This window comes from Giraffa tippelskirchi, chromosome 5 (assembly GCF_054371585.1).
Source record: "Giraffa tippelskirchi isolate mGirTip1 chromosome 5, T2T-mGirTip1v1.2.pri, whole genome shotgun sequence".
NCBI lineage: Eukaryota > Metazoa > Chordata > Mammalia > Artiodactyla > Giraffidae > Giraffa > Giraffa tippelskirchi.
This window is the reverse complement of record NC_137279.1, coordinates 45,096,486-45,122,951: the sequence shown is the minus strand read 5'-3', so window position 1 is coordinate 45,122,951 and position 26,466 is coordinate 45,096,486. Positions and strand designations below refer to the sequence as shown.

At 36.9% G+C, this 26,466-nt stretch overlaps 1 protein-coding gene across 22 annotated transcripts in view; it reads right to left on the bottom strand.

Annotated features, from left to right (window-relative positions):
* SDCCAG8 (SHH signaling and ciliogenesis regulator SDCCAG8) overlaps nucleotides 1-26,466 on the bottom strand; it is a 241,147-nt gene that overhangs the window by 175,420 nt on the left and 39,261 nt on the right. For all 22 annotated transcript variants that reach the window (XR_014053616.1, XR_014053619.1, XR_014053618.1 and 19 more), the window contains exons 7-9: nucleotides 22,670-22,734; nucleotides 19,508-19,696; nucleotides 6,976-7,114 (exon numbers count right to left, since the gene is read on the bottom strand). Coding sequence is in view for 17 of the 22 variants with exons in the window: in XM_081490239.1 (XP_081346365.1) it covers nucleotides 6,976-7,114; nucleotides 19,508-19,696; nucleotides 22,670-22,734 (393 nt within the window). In the remaining 5 variants the exon portion in view is untranslated. The remainder of the gene's footprint in view (nucleotides 1-6,975; nucleotides 7,115-19,507; nucleotides 19,697-22,669; nucleotides 22,735-26,466) is intronic.

The following is a 26,466-nucleotide window of genomic DNA, read 5'->3' as shown; positions in this document are numbered from 1 at the left end:
ATACAATGCCTAAAAAAAAAGATTCTCCTAGGGAGTTAGTCTCAAATCCAATTCAAGTTGAAAATGTTTGGAAGATAAAATTTTACATTAGATTTTCAAGGAAATGAAAAAGCATAATTTTTCTATAATTTAAACCATTGGAGCTTGAAATATTACTAATTAGAGATTTTTGTGCTTTGGAGCACAATTGCTCTGGTGTATTTTATAAGAACTTAATAAAAACATTCATGACGTTCACTGGCACATGACTATCATGAAATAATAAAATGATTATGGAATATAAACTAGTATATCTAATCAGAAGGTTTTTCATTGAATAAGAACTCAGGAATCAACCTTACAGGTACAGGAACAGTGGAAGGAACTGCTGAAGATCAGGCTAACATGAAGAACAATGAAAGAGTCAATTCAAAGAATTTAATCAGTTCAGCAACAAGGAACAGTAAGTGATCCGGACAGGTAAAAGGCCTAATGCCAAAATGATATAAGCACAAGTGAGCCAAAATGATATAAGCACAAGTGAGAAGCTGTAAATCACATAAACAAAATATGTTGCTGAAGACTTGGCTTTGTGGATGGCCTTCTATGAGAAGTAGCAACCACTGAGAGGTGATGATGAGTATGAAAGCAGTAATGAAACACTGAATAAAAATAGTAGGTTAAAAACTGGATATTGATCACTCTTGGTTTGTAACCAGTGATCTCATATAAAAATAGCTTTTAGTTTTATTGTTTTCATTTTAATATATATTCCTGGTCACAGTGAAGGAAATATTAACTAACACTTGGAATTAGAAAAGTTATTTAATCTTACAACAGACCTCATACACAAGATTTGGTTCTACTAAATAAATATGTATACATTCTTTCCATTAGGGCTTCCCTCATAACTCAGTTGGTAAAGAATCTACCTGCAATGGAGGAGACCCCAGTTTGATCCCTGGGTCGGGAAGATCCCCTGGAGAAGGGATAGGCTACCCACTCCAGTATTCTTGGGCTTCCCTTGTGGCTCAGCTGGTAAAGAATCTGCCTGCAACGCGGAAGACCTGGGTTTGATCTCTGGGTTGGGAAGATCCCCTGGAGAAGGGAAAGGCTATCCACTCCAGTATTCTGTCCTGGAGAATTTCATGGACTGTATAGTCCATGGGGTTGCAAAGGGTCGGACACGACTGAGTGACTTTCACGGTAATTTTTTTCTTTCCATTAAAGCTTTGTCTTTAAATTCTAAGACTCCTCTCTTAGTTTTCAGAATCCCAGATGATTCAGTACTCCTTGATTATACTCTATATAACCATTTAGTAAAGGCATATAACTGAATCCTCAATGACTAGGTCAAGGAATGACCAACTACAATTAACTGATAGATCTTCACAGGTGACCATGTTAATTTGGGATCTGCAGCTGCCATTTCTCCTAGTAGTTCCCAAGGTCGTGGCTCCTTCTTTTCCCTGAGTACAACCCCTTTATTGGTGGAAATGGCTGTAAGTCTTGGGGAGTTGGGAACTTACAACCCTCTTCCTTTTGCCCCCTTGGATTGAGGTATTCAAAATTCAAATAAAGGCTAATGCACCTTATTTCAGTTTTTGTTAAAAATGACCTAAAATGCAGTGACCTAGACGGGAAACCTGTGTGCATGCTAAGTCACTTCAGTTGTGTCCGACTCTGCGACCCCGTAGACTGTAGCCTCCCAGGCTCCTCAGTCCACGGGGAGTCTCCAGGCAAGACTACTGGAGTGAGTGCCATGCCCTCCTCCAGAGGATCTTCCGACCCAGGGATCGAACCTCCATCTCCTGAGGCTCCTGCGTTGCAGGTGGATTCTTTACCACTGAGTTACTTCCTACCGGGGGAAGCCCTTTATATATATATATATATGTATATATATATATATACACACATACAAACTCTTGGAGACTGTGAAGGACAGGGAAGTCTGGTGTGCTGCAGTCCATGGGGTTGCAAAGAGTCTGACACAACTTAGCGACTGAACAACAACAACAACAAATATATAGACACACATACATCTTTTATTCACATTCTTTTTGGGCAACCACAAGTCTGTTCTCTATGTCTGCGAGTCTACTTCTGTTTCATAGATAAGTTCATTTGTGTCATGTTTTAGATTCCACATACAAGTGACATCATATGGTATTTGCCTTTTTTTTAAACTTTTTATTTTGTATTGAGGTATAGCCAATTAACAATGCTGTAATAGTTCCAGGTGAACAGTGAAGGGACTCAGCCGTATATATACACATACCCATTCTCCCTCCAACTCCCTTCCCATCTAGGCTACCACACAACATTGAGCAGAGTTCCATGGAACTCTGTTTGATATAATATTTATGAAATGTAATTGCTTCCACTTATTTAGCATGCAATATGCAAAATACAACACTAGATGGCAACAAATGTTAAGGAACTATAAGAACAAAGTAACCATTTCATAATGCAGCAATAAAGTAGTTGATTTTAAAATTAAAGTATATATGCTGTTTTGATTTTTACTCCCAAAAAGCAAAATTCCTAATATGTTTTACTATATCTTGATGATAATAACTATTATACTTGCACTGCATTTTGTAAACTGCTTAGAAATCAATCCTGGCATAAATACTAACTCAGTGAAAAATAGATTCACGATACACAATAGCCTTTCTAGTTCTTAACCACTGAAATATTAAATCATAAAAATTATTTATAAAAATTCATACTAATATTTAAAGTTAATAGCTAACTTTATTTCAATTCAACAAACATTTATGGTACAATTAATATGTAAATAGCCACTGTGAAGAATACAGTGATAGATGTCACAGGCCTGGTTTTTATGGTCTTTTCATGGACAGAACTATGTACACAGCCACAAAAATTATACACAGCTCATTAGGAATACAGAGAAGGAAGAGATTAATTCAAGCAAGAAGGGGTTGGAAAGAACTTTTGGGAAAATTGCCACCTGAGCTGACTCTCATAGATTGAACAGGTATTTCACAGATGAATACAATGCAGAATAGTACAACATGAGCAAATTCGTGGAAAGAGTTGATATAGGTCACATTACAGAAACAGCACAAGTTATATGAAATGTGCAGTAAAAGGTAAGGCTAGAAAAGTTAGAGTGGGATCACATTGTGAAAGATCTGGAAGGTTATGCTAAGGATTTGTCTTTTATTCTACTGCAAGGGGAGAGCTGCCCGAACAGGGAAATTTACAATTCAGGAAGACCTTGGCTGCAAAGTGAAAGATATACTGGGGGTGAAAGAGACCTGAGGGAGACCAACAGAAGGCTATTCCAAAAGGCCACATAGGTTGCATAAGAGTATGTGAAGACTTGAACCAGGGCAAAGGTACAGGAATGGAAGTTGCAAGGATAACTTAGTAAGGGTCTCTGAGGAGAAGGTGCGAGTTTGGCAACTGATTGGATGTTGAGAGCGACGAATGGGGAGGAGCCAAGGTATTTTAAATGATCTAGGCCAGGACTGTTGGTAAGATGATAATACCATTATCTGAAAGAAGATAATACGGAAAATTGTAGAAGGGAAAGGAGTGACAGACAGTAAGGAGGAGAGAATTAACATTTTGGTAGTGTGGAGTTTCAGATGCTAATTGCATATCATCCATATAGAGAGATCCAGTAGCAGTTAGAAATGTAGGTCTGGGGCACAGGGGAGCTGTTAGAGCTAAAGACACAATGTGAGAGTGTTCAGTGAGAGGAAGACACAAAGTCCTGGAAATTAGGGCAACGTGGGTGGAAGTCTAGGAACAAAATGAGGAATGTCTGCATTCTAGGCTTGTGGAAGTTAAAAGGCATGTGGAAGAGTAGAGAGGAGCAACGCAAAGATGACCCATAGAGTGAAATACCAAACTAATCAAGGAGAAAAGATGACGTTATACTAGGACAATTAATGGCTTCCTGGAGTTGAGTCAAATGAGGACTGAGATGAAGTCACTGGGTTAGTAATCAGGAAGTGACTGGTGACCATAAAGTGACCAATTCAGTAATATGAAATCAGACTACAATTTGTTAAAGGCTTGACTGCAACGTGTTCAAAAGTGAATGGAAAGCTACAAAGGTAAAAACAATGGAGAAGGAAGGATGGAAGATAAAAGAAGGATATGATAACAAATGGTTTAGGGTCCCTGAAACCCTGGGAGTAGGAGATATCAAGAACTTGGAGAGATTCATCTTGGAAAGTAAGAGGACCAGATAAGCAAGAAAAAAATGAGAAGACACATTTGGGAGATGACAAAGTTTGAAGAGCCTCTTGTCAGTTGGTCGTGATCTCAGTATAGGAGGTCAGCTATGAGAGTGAGGTGCTAAGTTGGGAAAATGAAGAAAGTAGAAATTGTTTATTAAGTCAACAAATAAATCTTTAGAAAAACCTTGCAATTAGTAATTGATTGGAAGCCAGGTATAAAAGAGAGGATGACATCCAGGTTTCCAATTAGGACATGACAGTGGACAAAAGTGCCATTCAGTAGGTAAAGAACACAGCTATCTTGATGGAGTGAATATAATGAGTTTATCTTGAAATTGTAAAATTCACATCTAAATGGAAAGGGAAGAGGGCCAGCTTGGAGATAATAGAGAGGATGAGGTATGAGAGGAGGTAGAAAAGGACACTGAATAGATTTAACTGAGATAGGGAGGAAGAGAAAAGGCTCTGGTCAGAGAGATCAGTTTTAGAGTTTGAGAGCCCATGGACACTTCAGTTCATGTGGGAGTTACAGCAGAACAGAAAAAAATCTTAGAGTTAAGGAAGACAAAGTGCATTGGGACTAAGATGTTGCATATGTTAACAGCATGGATGTTGAAACCTTTCAGAATGATGAAAAGAGATAGAGTGGAGGATGCTATGAACTGAATGTTTGTGCTTTTCCAAAATTCATATGTTGCAACCTAACCCTAATATGATGGAATTAGATAGTGGGCCCCATGGGAGGTGATCAGGTCATGAAAGCGGAGTCCTCATGAATGGGATTAATGCCCTTATAAAATAGATGCCAAAGAGTTCTCTTGCCCCTTTCACCATGTGAAGACATAGTGAGAAGACAGAAAGTGAGCTCTGACCAAACGCCAAATCTGTTGGTGCCATGATCTTGAATTTCCAGAACTGTAAGAAATAAATGTTTGTTGTTTAAGCCACCATGTCTAAGGTATTTTCATTATGGCAGTCTTAAAGGACTTAGACAAGGGGAAAAAAGGGTCAGAAGCTAAAGTTCTTAAAAAGTGTCAAAGATCTTACAACTATTTTATAAATCCAAGTAATAAAATGGATGATTTTTTTTTAAAAATGTGTCAAATAGTGTCTTCTAGATTGAGACTTTAAGTCAATTAAAACTAGAGAGAGGAGAATCAATGATGATTTCAAAGAGAAGTGGTAACCTGATTTCAAAGAGAAGTGGTAACCTAATTTCAAAGAGGAATTAAGCAGGACTTCCTGGTAGTCTAGTAGATAAGACTCTACTCTCCCAATACAGGGGGCCTGGGTTCAATCTCTGGCCGGGGAACTAAGATTCCCACATACTGCAATTAAGCCTGCCTGCTGCAACTACCAAGCCCACCCAGTCTAAGGCCCACACACCACCACTAGAGAAGACCATGAGCCACAATAAAGAGTCTGTGTACCACAGCAAGCACAGGCAAAATAAGTAATAAATAAATAAACAAATATGTATATATATATATATATATATATATATATATATAATAAAAGTAGAAAAAAACCCTATTTTTAAAAAAAGAGGAATAAGGAGTAGGTACCAAAACAAAGGCCTAGAAATGGCAGTATGGAGTGATATGAATGCTAACCTCCTCCATCATAGCCAAATGAGATGAGATGAACAGCAAAGGGCTCCACTGGGGGTTTTGAGCATCATATTACCAGCAAGGGGCCACTAGAGTTCATTACAAATGAAGAAGTAAGAGTGTTTGAAGAAACAATAAAGTATATTAGGGCATTTGGTCAGAATGAACATTACTTTCAAAAGGCACAGGGGCACTATGAAGGTCAAATGGTCTAGGAAGAGTTAAAAGTGAACTGGACAGAGAAAAATGGATAAAGCAATGACTGAGGAGAAGTTTAATATGAAGTTGATTAGCCCAATAAAATAGTGATGCTACTATACGGCTTAGGCCAATGCTATCTAATAGCATTTTCTGTGATAATGGAAATGTCCTATATTGCACGGACTAATACAGTAATCACCAGCTACATGTGGCTACTAGGTACCTCAAGTGTGGCTAGTGTGTCTACAGAAAACACACAGCAACTTTAATGGTTTCAGATGTGGCCTCCAACAGCAATGAATCAACAGTAACCTCCTACTATTCAAAGTGCTTAAAACACTGCCTGATCACTGTGTTAACTACTACTGACATTATCATCACCATTAAATGTGTTTGACTTAAGCACACAATGGATACCAACTCACAGCTAAAGATGCTATTAAATACACATATATTATTATTGTGGTGTATTTGAATGTTCTCAAAATTTCCCAGGGACAGAAAAAAAAATCTGTCTTCAGTCATACATGAACATACAAAAATGGGTCACTATGGGTGTTAATAGTTTCACTTAGCCTGGAGAATCCCAGGGATGGGGGAGCCTGATGGGCTGCCGTCTATGGGGTTGCACAGAGTCGGACACGACTGAAGCGACTTAGCAGCAGCAGCAGCAGCAGCATTAAAAATTATCAGCAAATGAAAAGGTTAAGCATACAACTCTCTCAAAGTACCATATTACATTGTACTGTTCTTTCAATAGTGATATAGCAAGAGAATTTGCAGAGGAATAAGAATTTTCCAAAAAGAAAATTTGTTTAATTTAGAAATTCAGTACTAACAAACTGGTTTCTACTTTGTGTGTTTGGAAAAAAAAGTTTAGTTATGGAGAATAACCAAATAAATACTCAGAAAAGAAAAAAAAAGGCAGTTAAGGCATGCTTTCATTTTAATCTTATTAGACTTGCCTTGGTTTTTTCAAAACTGGCTTCCTCAGTCATTTTCACAGCTTGTTTCACCTGCTCATAAGCACTTGCTTCTCTTTGCTGCACCTCTGTCAAGCTGTTCCTCACGGAAACTAGCGCAGACATTAAGTCATCTCTTTCTCTGTCAGCACAAAAAGAACATTGAAAACAAGAAATGATCAAATGGTCAATTATTCACAAGTCAGGGAGAAAAAAGCATTGATATCTATTAGAAGAGCCAGGGCAGGCCAGCCCAGCACATGTTCAGGCACACCCCAGAGAAAGACCCTCTGTCCTCACTCGGTGAGGGGCAGGCAGAACGGCCAGAGGAGCAGGGAGCATTCATGGCAGGACTGCATCTGCGTGGGATAATAACCTATTGTGGAGAGGACTGGCATGCGGAGGGCTGCAGAGGAAAGCCCAGAAAAGAGGAAATTAGTTAAAAAACAAAATGTAGGTGGCAGAAAAGGAGAAAAAACCAAGATAGTAGTGAAAGTGTGAAGGACACTCAGTTGTGCCAGACTGTGACCCTATGGACGATGCCGTCCATGGAATTCTCCAGGCCAGAATACTGGAGTTGGTAGCCTATCCCTTCTCTAGTGGATCTTCCCCACCCAGGAATTGAACCGGGGTCTCCTTCATTGCAGGTGGATTCTTTACCAACTGAACTATCAGGGAAGGTGGGAATTGTACCTCAAAGTAGAAGTAACCATGGTAAGAAGGGACTACTGAGGTTTTGTTTACATTACTCACTCTCCGCTCTACTAGAACAAACATGTCTTTTTCTCTTTTTGTCTTCCTTCACAACCCTCTTTTTGACTCTTCTTGGCTTCCCTGGTGGCTCAGACGGTAAAGTGCTTGCCTGCAATGCAGGAGACTCGGTTTCGATCCCTGGGTTAGGAAGATTTCCTGGAGAAGGAAATGGCAACCTACTTCAGTATTCTTGCCTGGAAAATCCCATGGTCGGAGGAGCCTGGTAGGTTCAGTCCATGGAGTCTCAAAGAGTCAGACATGACTAAGCAGCTTCACTTACGAATGAAAAACTTTTACCTACTTATGAAAGTATTTCTTCTTTCAATGGGTAGTACTGTTGGATCACTCAAATGCCTTGATTACACATAACGCTCGTTATTTTACAAAATCTTACCCCCCTTGGTTTGATCATTGCCTGGCTCTACCCCCTTCTCAGCAATTCTCATAAAGCTAAGCTATTTCTTGGGGACAGAATTGAATTGAATGCCAAAATGCTTTGGCATGTAAAATAGCAGCAAGGTTCCAATCTCGTGGATTCATTTAAGCAAATTCCACATAAAAGATTTCAGGATATCTGGAACTCATCCACTGGATAAAGTGAAGTGGGAAACTTTCTATTAACACAAAACAAACAAACAAAAAAAATAAGTTGGACTGTTATCTATGCTATTCCATGCTTTGTTAAAGAGCTCAAGTTTTAAACTGTGATTTCAAATTCAGTTGAAGTAACTGCTGTAGCTTCCTTTTCATTGCCAAGTTCTGAACTATCGCTAAACAGTCAACTGTGTAAACTATTAATAAAGAGTAAATTTTAAGGAGTCCTAACTTAAAAGATTAAATATCTGAGTTTGAATTACTTTCAAAATTAACCAATGTTTTGATTAAAAAATTTTCTTAATATAAAATAATTTAAACTATTTGTGGCATTTGGAAAACAGTCATATTTTTAAAAATATGTAATACTAAGCAAAGTTACATTATTAACAGTTTCATAAAAGCTCTTTTTGTTAAAATAAGAATAAATTGCTGCAAGTATCATAAAATTTGTGGGAGCATAGTGATCGTCATTTTAGAACTTCCTGATTCACTTATTTTCAATTGAGAAAAATAATTTTTTTTGTCTAAAGGAAACGAAAAAGGAGTGAATTATTTTGATCAAATATAATCAAACACAATAATTATGTGAAAAAGTGGGAGAATCAAAGCAAGATTTTTCTGGTTGAGTAGAAAATATTAAGTAGAATGCAAACAAAATCAAATTCATATTTATTTGCCTTTCAGAAAAGGCTCTAACATAAAAGGGACTAGCTTCATTGAGAATATGCAATCCAACTAGAACCTGTGTTTCTAAGTAGCAAATAAAAATTCACTCTTAAGGATAACAGGTCAACATCATATAGTTACCTTTCTTAAAGTTCTAGACCTACTAAAAAACCAAAGTCACTATTCAATGGTACTCTTACCTGTTCCTAATACTATACCACCATCAAACGTGAAGTCCCAAATAAAAAGATTAACAAAAAACCTCAGACAGGCCACAATAGGATCAAATTTCTAACAAATTTGCTTCATACAGGAGACTTACATTTAATATATTTAAACTATTTTTAGGATATCCTGTTGCTAAGAGTAGTCTGTCACACAGTACATACTCAATGAAATAAATGACAAAAGAACAAATGAATGAATAATGACTTTGCTACAGGAGGGCATCAAAGAGATTAAGCAAAATTCTGTCCCAGTTCTAATATTTTACAGTTAAAATTTTTTCTTTTGGCTTCAAGGTATGGGGAATCTTTGTTCCCCCACCATTGGCGGATTGAACCCATGTCCCCTGTGGGGGAAGTGTGGAGTCTTAACCACAGGACTACCAGGGAAGTCCCCTATGTCTAAATTTAAAAAGTCACTAGACTATTTAGAACTGGAAACAAAAGAGTTTAGTTGCTCTGGATCAAAAAATTTTCAGAATATGAACTCACCAATTTCAGACTATTGAATGACAAAAAATCATCAAAGATAAACCGTCAAATACCGTGGTGGCTCAGACAGTAAATAATCTGCTTGCAATGCAGGAGAACCAGGTTCGATCCCTGGGTCAGGAAGATCTCCTGGAGAAGGAAATGGCAACCCACTCCAGTATTCTTGCCTGGAAAATCCCATGGACAGAGGCACCTGAAGGGCTGCAGTCCATGGGGTCACAAGGAGTCAGATATGACTGAGCAACTAACACACGCACACACACACACACACGCACACACACACACACACACTGATGTTTTGTTAAGGTCACCATTCAACAGTGAATCTGTAAAAGGATTGTACTAAAAATTCGTGCAACCACTGGACTGACACACTCCAATTTTCTGTAAAAGAAATGTAATATATGCTTCAAGGTGGCCCTCAGACCATCTGAAAAGTTCAAGAGAGATACTTATATTATACATATGCTTACAGGTGCCACTAGCAATTTTGGCAATTTAGGACTATCTAAATTTGGCAATTTAGGGCTTCTCTGGTGGCTCAGATGGTAAAGAATCTGCCTGCAATGTGGGAGATCTGGGTTCAATCCCTGGATCTGGAAGATCCCCTGGAGAAGGGAATGCCTACCTACTCCCAATATTCTTGCTTGGATAATCCCATGGACGGAGGAGCCTGGCAGGCTATAGTCCATGGGGTTGCAAGAGTTGGACATGACTAACATACAGGACTATCTACTCAGTCACTGCATTTTTGTATTATTTGTTTTGTTTCAACTTAGCCAGCCCACATACCAAATAGAAAGCACTTGAAAAAACAACTCTGTGTATATTAGCCCTGTCCTCAATATAAGGCTTCCCATGGGGCTCACTAGGTAAAGAATCTGCCTGTAATGTACGAGATGCAGGAAAGGAAGATTTGATCCCTGGGGTGGGAAGATCCCCTGGAAAAGAGCATGGCAACTAAATCCAGTATTCTTGTCTGGAGAATTCCATGGACAGAGAAGACTAGCAGGCTACAGTCCATGGGGTCGCAAAGAGTTGGACTCGACTGAAGTGAATGAACATGCGCGCAACATAAGGCCCTGCTTCCTGTCCCATTTCTGTGTTCATCTGGCTAACACCTTCTGGAGTTTTTTCTCCTCTACTTCAGCCCCATGCTACTACTCATTATCTGTCCTTCAGAAATGGCCAATTCTGGCTATCCATTAACTGCTCAGCCAGCTGCTGGGCTGCTCCTAGTCCACAATGCCAGCCCAAAGCCAGGCCTGAGCAAGCCTCTTACAATGGGAAGTTGTACAAACTTACATGACACATCAATGTGAGAGTGAGAGGGCAGTTCTCCAAATTACCATCTCCCATGGCAAAAGTTCTTTAACTGCTTAAAAACACCATGGGAATGTTTTGATGAGTGTGATCAAGGAGTTTTTCAAACAAAGCAAGCAATACAGCATTAATCCTGCAACATGCTATGATGCAGCTGATAGAACAGCTGAGGCAGAAAATGAAGTAAGAAGCAGGGGTGTAGGTTCTAGGATGAACTAACAAGCATGTAGTTTTTAAGGAAACTAGTATTTAAGGAACCTAGAGCAACAATCAGAGCAAAAAGGACTGAGAAAGTCTCTGAATAATCTGGGCCAATGTTTATAATAAAGAAAAGAGAGGGGTTGGTCTGATACATACATGAACTTCATCTTGAAATATGGAGTACTCCATATTTAATTCCTTCAATTCCTAAGCTATTCCACAGTTATTAGCAGTTTTAAGCTTTATTAAACATCACTGTTTTTAAAAGAAAGTCTAGAAGGCTGACTACATTTCCTTGTTCCTCATTTCTGGGAAGTTCCCACTACAGTCTTTCTTTTTCTTTTGGTTTTATGTGTATGTGTGTTATAGAGATAATGAATTCTCTTTTATTCTTAAGCAGTTAGTCTTAGTTTTTTAATTTTCTTTTTTTAAAAACTGAAATATAGTTGCAAAGCAAGCTATACAGAAGACTGCCAATCACCCATTCCCAAATCACAAGCTGGACTGAAGTCCCAGGATAGTACAGTAGTAATCATTTCTGAAAAATACACTGAGGTTCCTTCAAGGCACTGTGAGCTACAGATAGGAATTTAATACAAAGCAGTTCCATCTTGACTCCCATTTGAAAGTACCTTGATCATTAAGAAAGAAAGGTTATTGTTGCTCTTACCCACTTCATGACATACTGAGGACTGAGTAAAAGGCAGAAATTAACAAATACTATAAGGAGTTCAAGCTATCTTTTAAAATATATCCAATGAACTCAAAAGTTGTTAAATTTTCTCTCCAAAAAGTTTCAAGGGTCCTAATAAAACACCATAAACATGGGTAATCTGGTCTCCCAAGTTGTACCTGATCCTCTGCTTTTCAGCTATCCAATGTTGTATCATGGAGGCTTCCCTGGTGGCTCAGATAGTAAAGAATCTGCCTGCAATGCAGGAGACCTGGGTTTGATCCCTGGGTCGGGAAGATCCCCTGGAGAAGGGAATGGCAATACACTCCAGTATTCTTGCCTGGGAAATTTCATGGACAGAGAAGCCTGGCGGACTACAGTCCATGGGGTCACAAAGAGTCGGACACGACTGAGCAACTAACACTTTCACTACTTTTACTAGTGTTGTGTCATATATATGATATATTACAAGCTAAAAAATCAACAAAGTAGCTTAAAATTGGTACCACAATATGACATTTTTTCAATAGAGACCGAGACACACTTTTAATTTATCATATTCGGGATACAACTTCAAAAATTTCAGATTAGAGTCATGCAGGAAATACTACATTACAGTTCATTGAGGGTTCAGGCTTCTTAAGTATGCTTAAAACTAGAAGTCAAACCTAAAAAGTTTTGGCCACTCTTCAAAGTCAACATAACATTCAGTATTTAGCATTCTGCATTAGTAAATTGAAAGAAACTGAACACCAGCTTAGGCCATGGGAATAATACAAAGATTTTCATTGACAGTAAAAGTAGAAACCTTCCACAGTATACTGTTATTAAAGTAGAATATGAGTCAATGACATGCTGACAAAGCAGAAAACTGAACTGAAAAGGTTGACATTTATTCTAAAAGGCTAAGAGCTGAAATTTAGGATAGAGAAAAAGGAATATATAACTGGGCAAGAATCTAATTTCTAAATGACTGCCAGGCTTGGAATCAATGTAAACACTGTAGCTTCCTTTTAAGACATTTTACTTATAACCTAGAAGGATAATATGAAATCAATATAATAGGAAAAAGAAACCCTGCTTTTTATTTGCTGACTGGTTTTGCCTGACTAGTTTATCTTAGAATATCCTCTTCATACGCAAGACTTTGAATATGCTTTTTCCATTTTAAAATTAATCTTTCATTATATTCTTCTTATAATAAATTAATTACCAATATGGTTAGAAATTGGTAATTAAAATTTCAATGTATTAAAAAGCAGAGACATCACTTTGCCAACAAAGTCCGTATAGTAAAGCTATGGCTTTTTCAGTAGTCATGTACAGATGTGAGAGTTGGACCATAAAGAAGGCTGAGTGTCAAAGAATTGATGCTTCGAATTGTGGTGCTAGAGAAGACTCCTAAGAGTCCCTTGGACTGCAAAGAGATCAAACCAGTCAATCCTAAAGAAAATCAACCCTGAATATTCATTGGAAGGACTGATGTTGAAGCTCCAATACTTTGGCCATCTGATGCGAAGAGCTGACTGATTTGAAAAGATCCTGATGCTGGGAAAGACTGAGTGCAGGAGGAAAAGAGGGCAGCAGAGGAAGAGATGGTTAGAAAGCATTACTGACTCAATGGACATGTGGGAGATAGTGAAGGACAGGAGAGCCTGGTGTGCTGCAGTCCACGGGGTCACAAAGAGACACAGCTTAGCAACTGAACAACAACAGTGGTTAGAGACTACTTAACAAACACTGTCAATTTTAATGCCTTCTTCTACTTCTCCAGTGGTAATCACGGTTAAATATTGTGATTATTCTTTTGCATCTTTTTCTGTGCACATTTATTCACCTGGTTGTGAGTTAGCCTCTAAAAATATACACATAGTTAGTTTCCTGCCAGGTATGTCTTTCTCATTGTTTTTCATTTTTTTTCTTCAATAACATATTTTGGAGCTTAGTTGAACATTAGTACATATAAATCTATTACATTCTTTTTTTTTGTACATAAAATTTCATACTTTATCTAAACTGAAGTCCAGTTATTCTTCTTTGAGGGATATTTAGGTTGTTTACATCTAAAAGGAAAATCTATTATTTTCTTCTATAGTTTCTATACTCACAATACTTCTGCTACCACATTTGTAGGTTTTCCACACATAGCAATTCTCTAATTCTGAGTGGCTACTGACTCAATTCTGATACTAATTGCCTGGAGTTGACACAAACCCCACAGGTTAAGGCTCAGTCCCACAAAACAATCTCAACTTTAGGTTCCAATTGTAAGTCCCAGGCACCTTGTATCTCTTCTGATGAACTGACCAAAAACCATGGGTTTCCATGATCCTTTCCAGTGCAAAATAATTTGCTAGAACAGCTCACAGAACTCAGGAAACTGTTTTCCTTAATATTGCTCATTTATTATAAAACATTCAATTCATCAACAGACAAATAGAAGAGATGACTAGACAAAGGTATGTGGGAAGGTGTGTGGAGCTTCCACATCCTGTCTGGTGTCACATTCTAGTACTCAATGTGTTGACCAATCCAGAAGCTCCCTAAACTCCATTGTTTAGAGTTTTTATAGAGGTTCCATAGGCATGATTGATTAATTCATTGGCCATTGATGACTGGACTCCATCTCCAGCTTTTTCCCTTCCTAAAGGTTGGGAAGTAGAGACTGAAAATTCCAGTCTTCTAATTACATGGATGGTTTCTGTGGCAACCAGCATTCCCATCCTTAGTCAAAAGTCATCTACTTAATATAAACTCATGGGCCTAACAATAACAACCTATTTCAGAAGCAGAGGACAAAACACAAATGTTAGTACAAAATACATACTTATTGCTTTTACCACTTAGAAAAATACAGAGGTTTTAGGAGTTATAGGCAAAGAATGGGAAATGAAGACAAAAATATGTATTTCTTATCAAATGACAATATCACAACAGCATTACAAATAATGCTGCAAATAGAGTCCTTACAAATGCCCTATTATGGTAAACATACATTCTCTAGTGTAGATTTTGAAACGTGTAATACATAATTTAAATATTAATAAATAGTGCTAAATTACCCTCAAAAGTAGTGTTAATCTATAGTTCCACTAGCAGTGTATGAAAATACAGACTTATTCATAGCCTCATCAATTCTTGAGATCACTAGTCTTTTTAAAATTTTCACCAGTTTGATAGTTGGCATTTTTAAACTGGTATTTCCTTGAATGAGGCTTTGTTGGTTGCTCAGCAGTAAAGAATTCACCTGTAATACAGGAGATGCAGGTTTGATCCCTGTGTCAGGAAGATCCTCTGGAGAAGGAAATGGCAACCCATTCTAGTACTCTTGCCTGAAAAATCCCATGGACAGAGGAGCCTGGTGGATTACAGTCCATGGGGTTGCAAAAGTTGGACACAATTTAGTGGCCACCATTTTCTTGAATAATAACACCACCACCACTTTCTGAATAATAACAGAATGAATAGCTTAAATGACAAAATGACAACAAATAACAAGTGTTGACAAAGATGGAAGAAAAGGCAACTCTAGAGCACTGTTGGTGGAAATGTAAATTAGTAAGCTGTTAGGTAAAACAGTATGAAAGTTCCTCAAAAAATTAAAAGTATCAAAAGAACTACTGCACAATCCAGAAATTCCACTTCTGAGTAGTTTTCAGAGAAAACAGAAACAGAAATCCAAAAGGATGTAGATGCCCCTATGTTCACTGCAACCTTATTTCCAACAGCCATTATATAGAAGCAATATACATGTCCATCAAAGAATGGAATAAAGAGGATGTGATATATGTGTATAAATACACATGCATAAACAATGAAATATTACTCAGCTATACAATGCTTGAATGAAATGAAATGAAATCTTGCCATCTGCAACAATATGGATGGACTTAGAGGGTATTATGCTAATAAGTCAGACAATAAAATATGATTTCATTTATGTTTGGAAAATCTGAATAACAAAACAAATGAACTAATGTAACAGAACAGAAACAGAATCAGATACAAACAGGTGGTTGCCAGAGGGGAGGGTTTTGGGAAGATGAGTAAAATAGGTAAATGAGATTCAGATTATTTATTTTGTAGCTTAAAACAAGTCAAAAGGATGAAATGTACAGCATGGGAGATACAGTTAATAATACTGTGATAATTTTACATGGTGACAGGTATAACTAGACTTATTGTAGTGATCATTTTGTAATGTATAGAATTATCAAATCACTATGTTGTGCACCTGGGACTAACATGGTATTGTGGGTCAACTGCACTTCAATTAAAAAAAAAGAGTGAATACTTACTCATGCATTATCATCCTTTTTTATTGCTTACCAATTCCTATCCTATACTTACTTTGCAACTGGGAAGTTTTTCTTTTCTGTTTCTTTTAAAAGAAATTATTTATACATTGTACCAAAATTTTTGTTATATAAAATACAAATATTTTTCCTATCTTTTAGTTTAGTTTGCGATATTGTATCATAAGTTAAGTTTTTGTTTTAATGGAGTCAAATGTAACATTTTATTTCCCCTTCTGACTTACTTTCTTCATCATGCTCAGAACTTTAATTAGCCCAAGTCCATAAAGATGTTTTTCTATATTTTCTCCTAATACTTTTGTAGTCTAGAAGTCATACCTAGGTTTTTAAACCATCTTGAATTTACTTTTGTGAAGTATGATTCCATTCTTTTTTCAAATATAAACAAGCAAATTTTTAACTTCTCTGAGTCTCAGTTTCCTTAGTTGTAGGATGACGGCAATCTACTTACCTCATCAATGTTTTACTAAGATTAAAAGACATTATGTTTTTAAATTTTCTGTTACAATCCTTGGTATATTAGAAATGTTTATTACACAACAGTTGTATCTGAAAATGTATTTAACATACATTTAATAAATTGTCACTATATGAAATACTAGCATGAGTGCTCGGTTGTGTCTGATTCCTTGCAACCCCATGGACTGTAGCCTGCCAGGCTCCTTTGTCCATGGAATTTTCCAGGCAAGAAGACTGGAGTGGGGTTGCCATTTCCTTCTCTAAGGTATCTTTCTGACCCAAGGTTTGAACCTGCATCTCCTGCATTGGCAGGTGGATTCTTTACCACTAAGCCACCTGGGAAGCCAATATGTAATAAATATGAATAAGTTAATAGTATATTTAATAATTAATATAAAATTTAACAAAAAGCAAGGCCATCAGTGCAGATCATGAAAAGTACCAGTGGAGAAATTTAGTTTTTATGTAACAACAAATAAGTTAGTCACATGTAGAAACCATAGCTATGGGACATTTTTACTACTTTCAAGTATAGGAGGTACAGCTGCTGCTGCTAAGTCGCTTCAGTCGTGTCCAACTCTGTGCGACCCCATAGACAGCAGCCCACCAGGCTCCGACGTCCCTGGGATTCTCCAGGCAAGAATACTGTAGTGGGTTGCCATTTCCTTCTCTAGTGCATGAAAGGGAAAAGTGAAAGTGAAGTTGCTCAGTCGTGTCTGACTCTTAGTGACCCCATGGACTGCAGCCCACCAGGCTCCTCCGTCCATGGGATTTTCCAGGCAAGAGTACTGGAGTGAGCTGCCATCGCCTTCTCCAATAGGAGGTACAGATGGGTTTTAATATTTATAGAGCATTTATAATATGGCAGGAAATGCTTGAAGCAATATATAGGTATGCATTCAATGTTCCCTCAAAAATAATACTATTAGGCACTTTTACCTTCATTTTCAAGTGGGGGAATTGAGGCATGAGAGGATTGAATCCAGGTCTCTTGCATTGCAGGTGGTCTTCTGCACTGCAGGCAGATTATGTACCAACTGAGCCACCAGAGAAGCCCTAAACAAACTAAACTGTCAGTAGAACCAAAGTATGGATCCAGGTAGTTTGACTCAAAAGCTAACACTCAAGTCACAAGGCTAAGCTCCATCCATAGTATCCCAAGAGGTGGTATTGAATATTATTCACCAAAATAAAGGAAGACTTCAAACTCAGGGAAGTAAATTCATTCATCCAAAGGTCAAAACTGACTTTAATGAACAAGTCTTTTCATTCTCGACACCAGTTCCAATTAGAGGATCTCTGATGTTAACAAAGTTATGACCAACCTAGAGAGCATATTAAAAAGCAGAGACATTACTTTGCCAACAAAGGTCTGTCTAGTCAAGGCTATGGTTTTTCCAGTAGTCATGTATGGACATGAGAGTTGGACTATTAAGAAAGCTGAGCGCCAAAGAATTGATGCTTTTGAACTGTGGTGTTGGAGAAGACTCTTGAGAGTCCCTTGGACTGCAAGGAGATCCAAGCAGTCAATCCTAAAGGAAATGAGTCCTGAATATTCATTGGAAGGACTGATGCTAAAGCTGAAACTCCAATACTTTGGCCACCTATTGCGAAAAACTGGCTCATTTGAAAAGACCCTGATGCAGGGAAAGATTGAAGGTGGGAGGAGAAGGGGATGACAGAGGATGAGATGGTTGGATGGTATCACCGACTCAATGGACATGAATTTGAGCAAACTCCGGGAGTTGGTGATGGACAGGAAGGCCTGGAGTGCTGCAGTTCATGGGGTGGCAAAGAGTCAGACACGACTGAGTGACTGAACTGAACTGATGTTAATAATAAATACCAAAGTGCCTTGTCATTTAAACAGCAATTTACTGAGTGTCTGCTATAGACCATGTACTCTTCCAGAAGCCAGGGATATAGAAATAAAACACAGTTGCTATCTGCAAGTATCACAATATATTATAAAGTTACAGCAGGAAGGAGGCTAAGTCAGTTGAGGACAAAATGGGGTAAGGCTGGTAAGAGAATACTTCTAAGAGGAAGTGATGTTTGGGCTATTTAAATGAACCCCAAAAGACAGAAAAAGGTGACCCTGAGCACAGAGAAAAGCAGAGGGCAGGTGAGAGAGAACACCCACTATAAATCATCACTGGATACTGTATTAAATAATAATCCTCAACTTCTACAGAATAAAATTTTCATAGGAAAAGGCTTCCTCTGGAATAGTGAAAACAAAACAAAAAAGATGTACCCAGAGAACTGTAATATTTCAGCCTAGATGAAAATTTTGACTCCATAAAACCTCAATTGTAATTTGTCCTTGATCAATCCTCAAATATTAATAATGGGATACAGTGGATCCTTCTTCCAGTGTACTCACAATATTCTTCATGACAGGCACATATTAAAGACTTGATAAAAAAAAATTCACTTTATACTACAGCAGGGAAATCTGAAATTGGGCAAAATCGAGAGAATTCCTCTCAAACTCAGTACTGTTATGAATAGTGCTGGATCTTGAATTACAGAGTCATAGAAATGAACAGAATTATAAAGGCTATCTACTTCAATCTTCATTTCAAGATGAGACTGAAACCAACAAAGATAAAATTATTTGTCCAAAATGACTAGATTTTACACAGTTGGCAGAACCTACATATTCTCTCTTTAAGAAAGTTACAATGAAGGGACCTTAGAAAATTCATTTTATTTGAAGCTTAACATTAATCACATGTGATTTATCATGGGGATAAAAAACTATAATGCCCATTTAAAGATATGGGTTTCCATGTTACCAGCAACCCCACATACAGAAGCATACTTACTTAGTCAGTCTTTCAATGGTTTGTATGTGAACATTATTATGGGTTTGGGAAAGAACAGCTTCATGCTGAGCACATTTCAAACAAAGACCACCAACACGGTTAGAAATGTTAGCAGCAAGAAGAGACTCTTTATGCTTTAGCTGCTCTTTAAGATCTTCACAGTTTTTCTGATATTCAGCTAAGTCTTTCCTAAAAAGAAGAGAAAAAAGCTTTAGCAAGTGGACATAGCAGGGGAAGAAGTTAGGATAAACTGAAAAAGTAGCACTGACATATATATACTATCATGTGTAAAATAGAAAATAGATAGATAGTGGAAAGCTGCTATATAACACAGGGAGCACAACCTAGTGCTCTGTGACAACCTAGAGAGGTGGGATTGGGGACGGGGAGACTCAAGAGGAAGGGTGTATAAATATATATATGTGTGTGTGTGTATATATATATATATATAAAATCATGAATGGTTCACATTGTTGTGAGGCAGAAACCAATACAACATAGTAAAGGAATTATCATCTGATTAATTTTTTTTTAAATGTCTAGGTAAAAGTATACTACTTTTAAATGTATCATCACAGTGATAACTACTATCATCTACTGGTATTTACCTTATTAGGTGCTTTTAATACAATACCTTATTAATTCTTACCACAACCCTGAGATGTAGATGTGATTATCTGAATTGACCCTTTGAATAAAGTGAGACTTGAAAATATTAAATTTAAAGTTGTTTTAAGATTTTAACACAGACTAGTCTGCCTCCGATACTGGCCCTCTTTTCAAGGGATCCCATCTCTTGCCAAAAATAAAACTCAAGATACAAATCCTAAATAGTTTCTCTTAATAAAGAGATAACACAATATCCTTAAATTGAGGGTAATATCCTATTTCAAGTGTTAACTCTTTAAAATTTATAAAGAGAACCTTAAAAGATTGCATAAAGGACATGGATTTTATGCATGAGTAATTTATTACTGCCCATTTTTCTTCAGTAAAAAAAATCAACTAATCACAAAGTTCTACAAAGAACTGAGAGCAGGCTACAGAAAGAAGTCAGAATTCAACAGACATAAGGTTTCACAAGTAGCAGCTATTAGCTGCAAATATACAGCCTGATAATAAAAGGGCAGAGGAATTGTGTGTGTGTGTTCTTTGTTTGTTTGTTTTAATGGGATAGTTTCTGGATAAGGTTTTTCTCTATGTGGATCTGTTAAGGATTAAATGACCAGTATATGGATTGTATTTTCCTTCCCCTTCCCTAAAAATCTTTGGTAAAGTCAACTTAGGTAACTGAGCTTCCTTGCACACATATCCCTTTCATATTGTATATTTTTTTTAAAGTTCTAACTTAAATTGTTCTTAAATTCCTAAGACTGCAGAAGGCAGGCACTTTATCTCTGGCTCAGACTACTCTGTATAGATAAATTCAGGGATCTATAGCCATCCTAATTTGTTCCCTGTCACAAAGGAGAAGCCAACAGTCAAGACATCTGGCTGTTATACACTTCGTCGCCTCTTGGGACTGGGGGACTTTCAGACAGCCTGAGAGAGGTGGAAAAGATCTACAGGCCATCTAAGGGTTAAAAAAAAAGCAAATCTAATGACACTCTGAAGCAGAAAAAAAAGGAGCTGTTTACATCTTTTTCCCAAGATAATATCTACATAATGTTTCCTTTTAACTATCATGTAGGAAAAGTCTGATGGTTGGATGGCATCACCAACTCAATGGACACGAGTTGGAGCAAACTCTGGGACATGGTGAAGGACAGAGAAGCCTGGCACACTGCAGTCCATGGGGTCACCAAGAGTTGGACACGACTTAGTGACTGAATAACAACACAGTCTGACTTTCGAAAGCTTTGTAAAAAGAACTTCAGAAGTACATTCCAAAGTCAAAAGAGTCTCTATTATTATTTCTGTCAGCTTCAAATTCAAAACACTCAAGTAGATTCAGTTACATGAAAAGGCAAACAGAAAATTAAAAAAACAGGTAACATAAAACTAGAGTTTCCAAGAGCAGTGATTTTATTTCTTTCTTTAAGAAAATGTTTCTTTAAACAATCTTAAATTATGCTAAAAGCAAATGAAGAAACAGAAGAATGCAGGGAACAAAGTCTGGTCCATTGCAAGGTGATATTTTAATGCAATGCAAGACTGCATAGTTGAATTGTGAATGGAACAAAATAAGTCATATTCCCATAAAATAATGAGCTAGAAATATATCACTAAATACTGAAGAACCAAAACACAATAGAAATCAAACTATACCAAAGCAAGAAAGCAAAAAATAGACCATCTTATAAAAGTTTAGGTTTCTTCATGAAAAATTAAGAGTCTCTACAGAAATCCTCAACCTTATAAGGCATGAAAGGCGTAAGAATATATTAAAATAAATGAATAACTACATTCATAGCAAAAAGCCATGAGTTATGGTTCTTGGTAGTACTTTAGTTATAGCTCTAGACAATATATGGCCTGTTAAATTTTATTTCAAAAATAAAATTTACTAAAATAAAATTATAAAAATATTTTAAAGGTCATTTCATTAGAAAAGATTTCATTACCACTATTTCAATTAACCTTTAACTTAAACATTAATTCCTGTATCTTTTCCTACACATAATATAGAACAAATCACTAATGGTTAATCTATAATATATAGGCTCTATTGGGATTTTTGAAAACATATCAAAAAGTACATGAAAATTTGTATATACTCAAATATGCCAAGGATATAAAAACTCAAACTATTATACTACTGTTGCAATTTTAAAATTAGCTGAAGACCTCCTACAGAAGAAAAAAAATACTTGCTTGTAATTTGAAAATTACAGTGCTTTATTTAACATTATTTTATTTTAAAAGCATACTGTCTATAAGAAGAGCTACTGATTCCATTTTCTATATGAAACGTAATATTTTACAGCTGATGAAGGGATAAAATTTATAATTTAGCTCACATTTCTTTGAAACAGGATTTGAAAAGGGACCTCACAAATCCCTTTAGCCTTTACTAACCTGAGGAAATTTCACGTAGTGTATATAAAATAACAACAAGCAATTCCTATATTGACTAAAACTGAAATTTCAGTAAACATTCAAACATATTTTTAAGATCATTATGGTTTTGCCAATGACTTTAAGTATATGATAATACTTTACCTCAAAAATGTCAACTGAGATTCCAGGATTTCACTCTTTTCCTCATAAGTAATTTTCAGTCTCTCCTTCAGAAAAGAAAAAAAATGTACATTTTGTCCATGTCCTGTGTTTTAATTATTAATATTAAAATAAGTTATTTCTTTTTACCCAGGAGGAAAATCAACGTGCCCTCTCTGGAATCACTTTCCCTTTTCCACTCCAAATACTCTATTTTTATTGAGCGAAAGCCTGCAAAGAACTACTTAGTCATAAAATGGTGATTACTAATAAAAAAGTATTTTTTTCAAAACTGAATACACCAGTTCTTATTTTTAAAATTATGACTGGGCAAAACCAATTATAGCCTGTAAAGTCCATGAGGGCAAGGATCAAATCTTCCTGGAATCTCCCATTGTGATTGCTGCATAGCTGACACACCAAAAAATATTAATATGTGTTGGATGAATGATAAAAGTTATAAATCACAGGATGATAGACCAAAGTGATATATAATCCACAAGCCTTAGTTGATATCCAGTTTTTCTTTAATTCTAAGATAAAAACACTGCTACCTCCAAGAGCTTATATTCCAAGCAGAAATACCAAGACAGATGAACAAATATAATTATATACAATTTACTCTAGTGAAAACACAGAAGGTAAAATGAAATAGAAAAGGCAGGAACTTGTAATTTAGCTGAAGAGAAGTAGAGAAGGCTTCATTTAAGAGATGCTAAGACTTGGATAATTTCCAATAGAGCAAAAGGTACAGTGGCTGGAGAAAGTGTACTATATATCTGGTCAATAAGTAGTTCAGTATCACTAGAATGTAGAATGTTAGATGGGAGAGTGGACAGAGATGAGCTGATTAGGTAAGTGAGAAAGTGGTCAGTGAGAAGAATAAAAATATGAAGACTTTTATTTAGTACATACAACTAAATAAAAGCCTCTACATAGCTGAGGCATTGGATGAATATTGAAATCTTTTTGTCAGCAGTGAATCTTATATTACACTGAAGGATATGTAAAAGGGATCATCACCAATGAAGACATTGCAAATAAATAAGAGATAAGCTGATGAACAAGAGTAATGAAGTAGCTACTTACAAAACAGAAACAGACTCACAGACTTAGAGAATTAACTAATGTTTGCCATTAGGGGGAATAATGGGGGGAAAGAGATAGTTATAGAGCTTGGATCGAATGTAAACAGTTATATTTAAAATGGATAACCTACAAGGGCTTACTGTGTAGCACAGGGAACTCTGCTCAACATCATGTGGCCACCCGGATGGGAGGGGAGTTTAAGGGAGAATGGATACATGTATATGTATGGCTGAGTCCCTTTGCTGTACACCTGAAACTATCATAACATTGTTAATTGGCAATACTCCAATGCAAAATAAAAAGTTTTAAAAAAAAGAGTAATCAAGCAGCAAAGATAGAAAATATTTAGTACAAAGCTGTAAACAAATATAATTCATAGAATTTTTTCTCTTGATTTAGTGTTAAATTTTATTTATTTTTATTAAATATAGCTGATTTACAATATTAAGTGTTTCAGGTGTACAGACAAGTGATTTCAGTTCAGTTCAGTTGCTCAGTCATGTCCGACTCTTGCGTCCCCATCAACTGCAGCACACCAGGCTTCCCTGTCCATTACCAACTCCCAGAGCTTGCTCAAACTCATGCCCATCAAGTTGGTGATGCCATCCAACCATCTCATCCTCTGTCATCCCCTACTCTTCCTGTCTTCAATCTTTCCTAGCATCAGGGTCTTTTCCAATGAGTCAGTTCTTCGCATCAGGTGGCCAAAGAATTGGAGCTTCAGCTTCAGCATCAATCCTTCCAGTGAATATTCAGGACTGATCTCCTTTAGGATGGACCGGTTGGATCTCCTTGCAGTTCAAGGGACTCTCAAGAGTCTTCTCCAACACCACAGTTCAAAAGCATCAATTCTTTGGTTCTCAGATTTCTTTATAGTACAACTCTCACATCCATTCATGACTACTGGAAAAACCCTAGCTTTGACAAGATGGACGTTTGTCGCCAAAGTAATGTCTCTGCTTTTTAATATACTGTCTAGGTTGGTCATAGCTCTTCTTCTAAGGAGCAAACGTCTTTGAATTTCATGGCTGCAGTCACCATCTGCAGTGATCTTGGAGCCCAAGAAAATAAACTCTGTCACTGTTTCCATTGTTTCCCCATCTATTTGTCATGAAGTGGTGGGACCAGATGCTATGATCTTCGTTTTTTGAATGTTGAGCTTTAAGCCAACTTTTTCACTCTCCTCTTTCACTTTCATCAAGAGGCTCTTTAGTTCTTCACTTTCTGCCATAAGAGTGGTGTCGTCTGCATATCTGAGGTTATTGATATTTCTCCTGGCAGTCTTGATTCCAGCTTGTGCTTCATCCAGCCCAGCATTTCTCATGATGTACTCTGCATATAAGTTAAATAAGCAGGGTGACAATATACAGCCTTGACGTACTCCTTTCCCGATTTGGAACCAGTCTCTTGTTCCATGTCCAGTTCTAACTGTTGCTTCTTGATGGGCATACAGATTTCTCAGGAGGCAGGTAAGGTGGTCTGGTATTCCCATCTCTTGAAGAATTTTCCAGATTGTTGTGATCTACACAGTCAAAGGGTTTGGTGTAATCAATTAAAGCAGAAATAGATGTTTTTCTGGAATTCTCTTGCTTTTCAATGATCCAGCATATGTTGGCAATTTGATCTCTGGTTCCTCTGCCTTTTCTAAATCCAGCTTGACCATCTGGAAGTTCATCGTTCATGTACTCTTGAAGCCGCACTTGGAGAATTTTGAGCATTACTTTGCTAGTGTGTGAGATGAGTGCAATTGTGCGGTAGTTTGAACATTTTTTGGCATTGCCCCTTTTTTGGGACTGGAATGAAAACTGACCTTTTCCATTCCTGTGACCACTGCTGAGATTTCCAAATATGTTCCATTATAGGTTATTATTAGATACTGGATATAATCCCCTATGTTACACAGTAAATCCTTGCTGCCTATCTATTTTATGCATAGTAGTTTTTATCTGTTAATCCCATACTCCCAATTTGTCCCTCCTTCACTCCTTCTCCCCTTTGTCAACCATAGTTTGTTTCTATATCTGTGAGTCTGTTTCTGTTTTGTATATAGATTTATTTGTATTATTTTTTTAGATTTTACCTAAAAATGATATCATATAGAATTTGTATTTCTCTTTCTTCACTAAGTATAATATTTTCTAGGCCCATCCATGTTGCTACAAATGACAATATTTCATTCTTTTTATGGCAGAGTAATATTCCATCATATATATATAAACAGTACCTTTTTAGCCAATTGTCTGCTGATGGACATAAGTTGCTTCCATGTCTTGGCTATTGTAAATAATGATGCTATGGACATTGAGGGGCATGAGTCTTCTCATGAGTCTTCTCAAATAGGAGGTTTCATTTTTTGGGAGGATAAATACTCAGGAGTAGGTATCATATGGTAGCTCTATTTTGAGTTTTTCAGGGAACCTCCATACTATTTCCCATAGTGGCTGCACCAATTTACATTCCCACTAACAGGCAGGGCACAAGGGTTCCCATCTCTCCACATCTCTCCAGCATTTATTATTTGTATACTTTTTGATGATAGCCATTCTGACTAGTGTGAAGTGACACCTCACTGAGGCTTTGATTTGCATGTCTCTAATAATCTCTTTTTATGTGCCTGTTGGTCATCTATATAATCTTCTTTGGAAAAATGTCTATCTGGGTTCTCTGTCCATTTTTGATTGGGTTGTCTGGTTTTTTTTGGTATTGAGTTA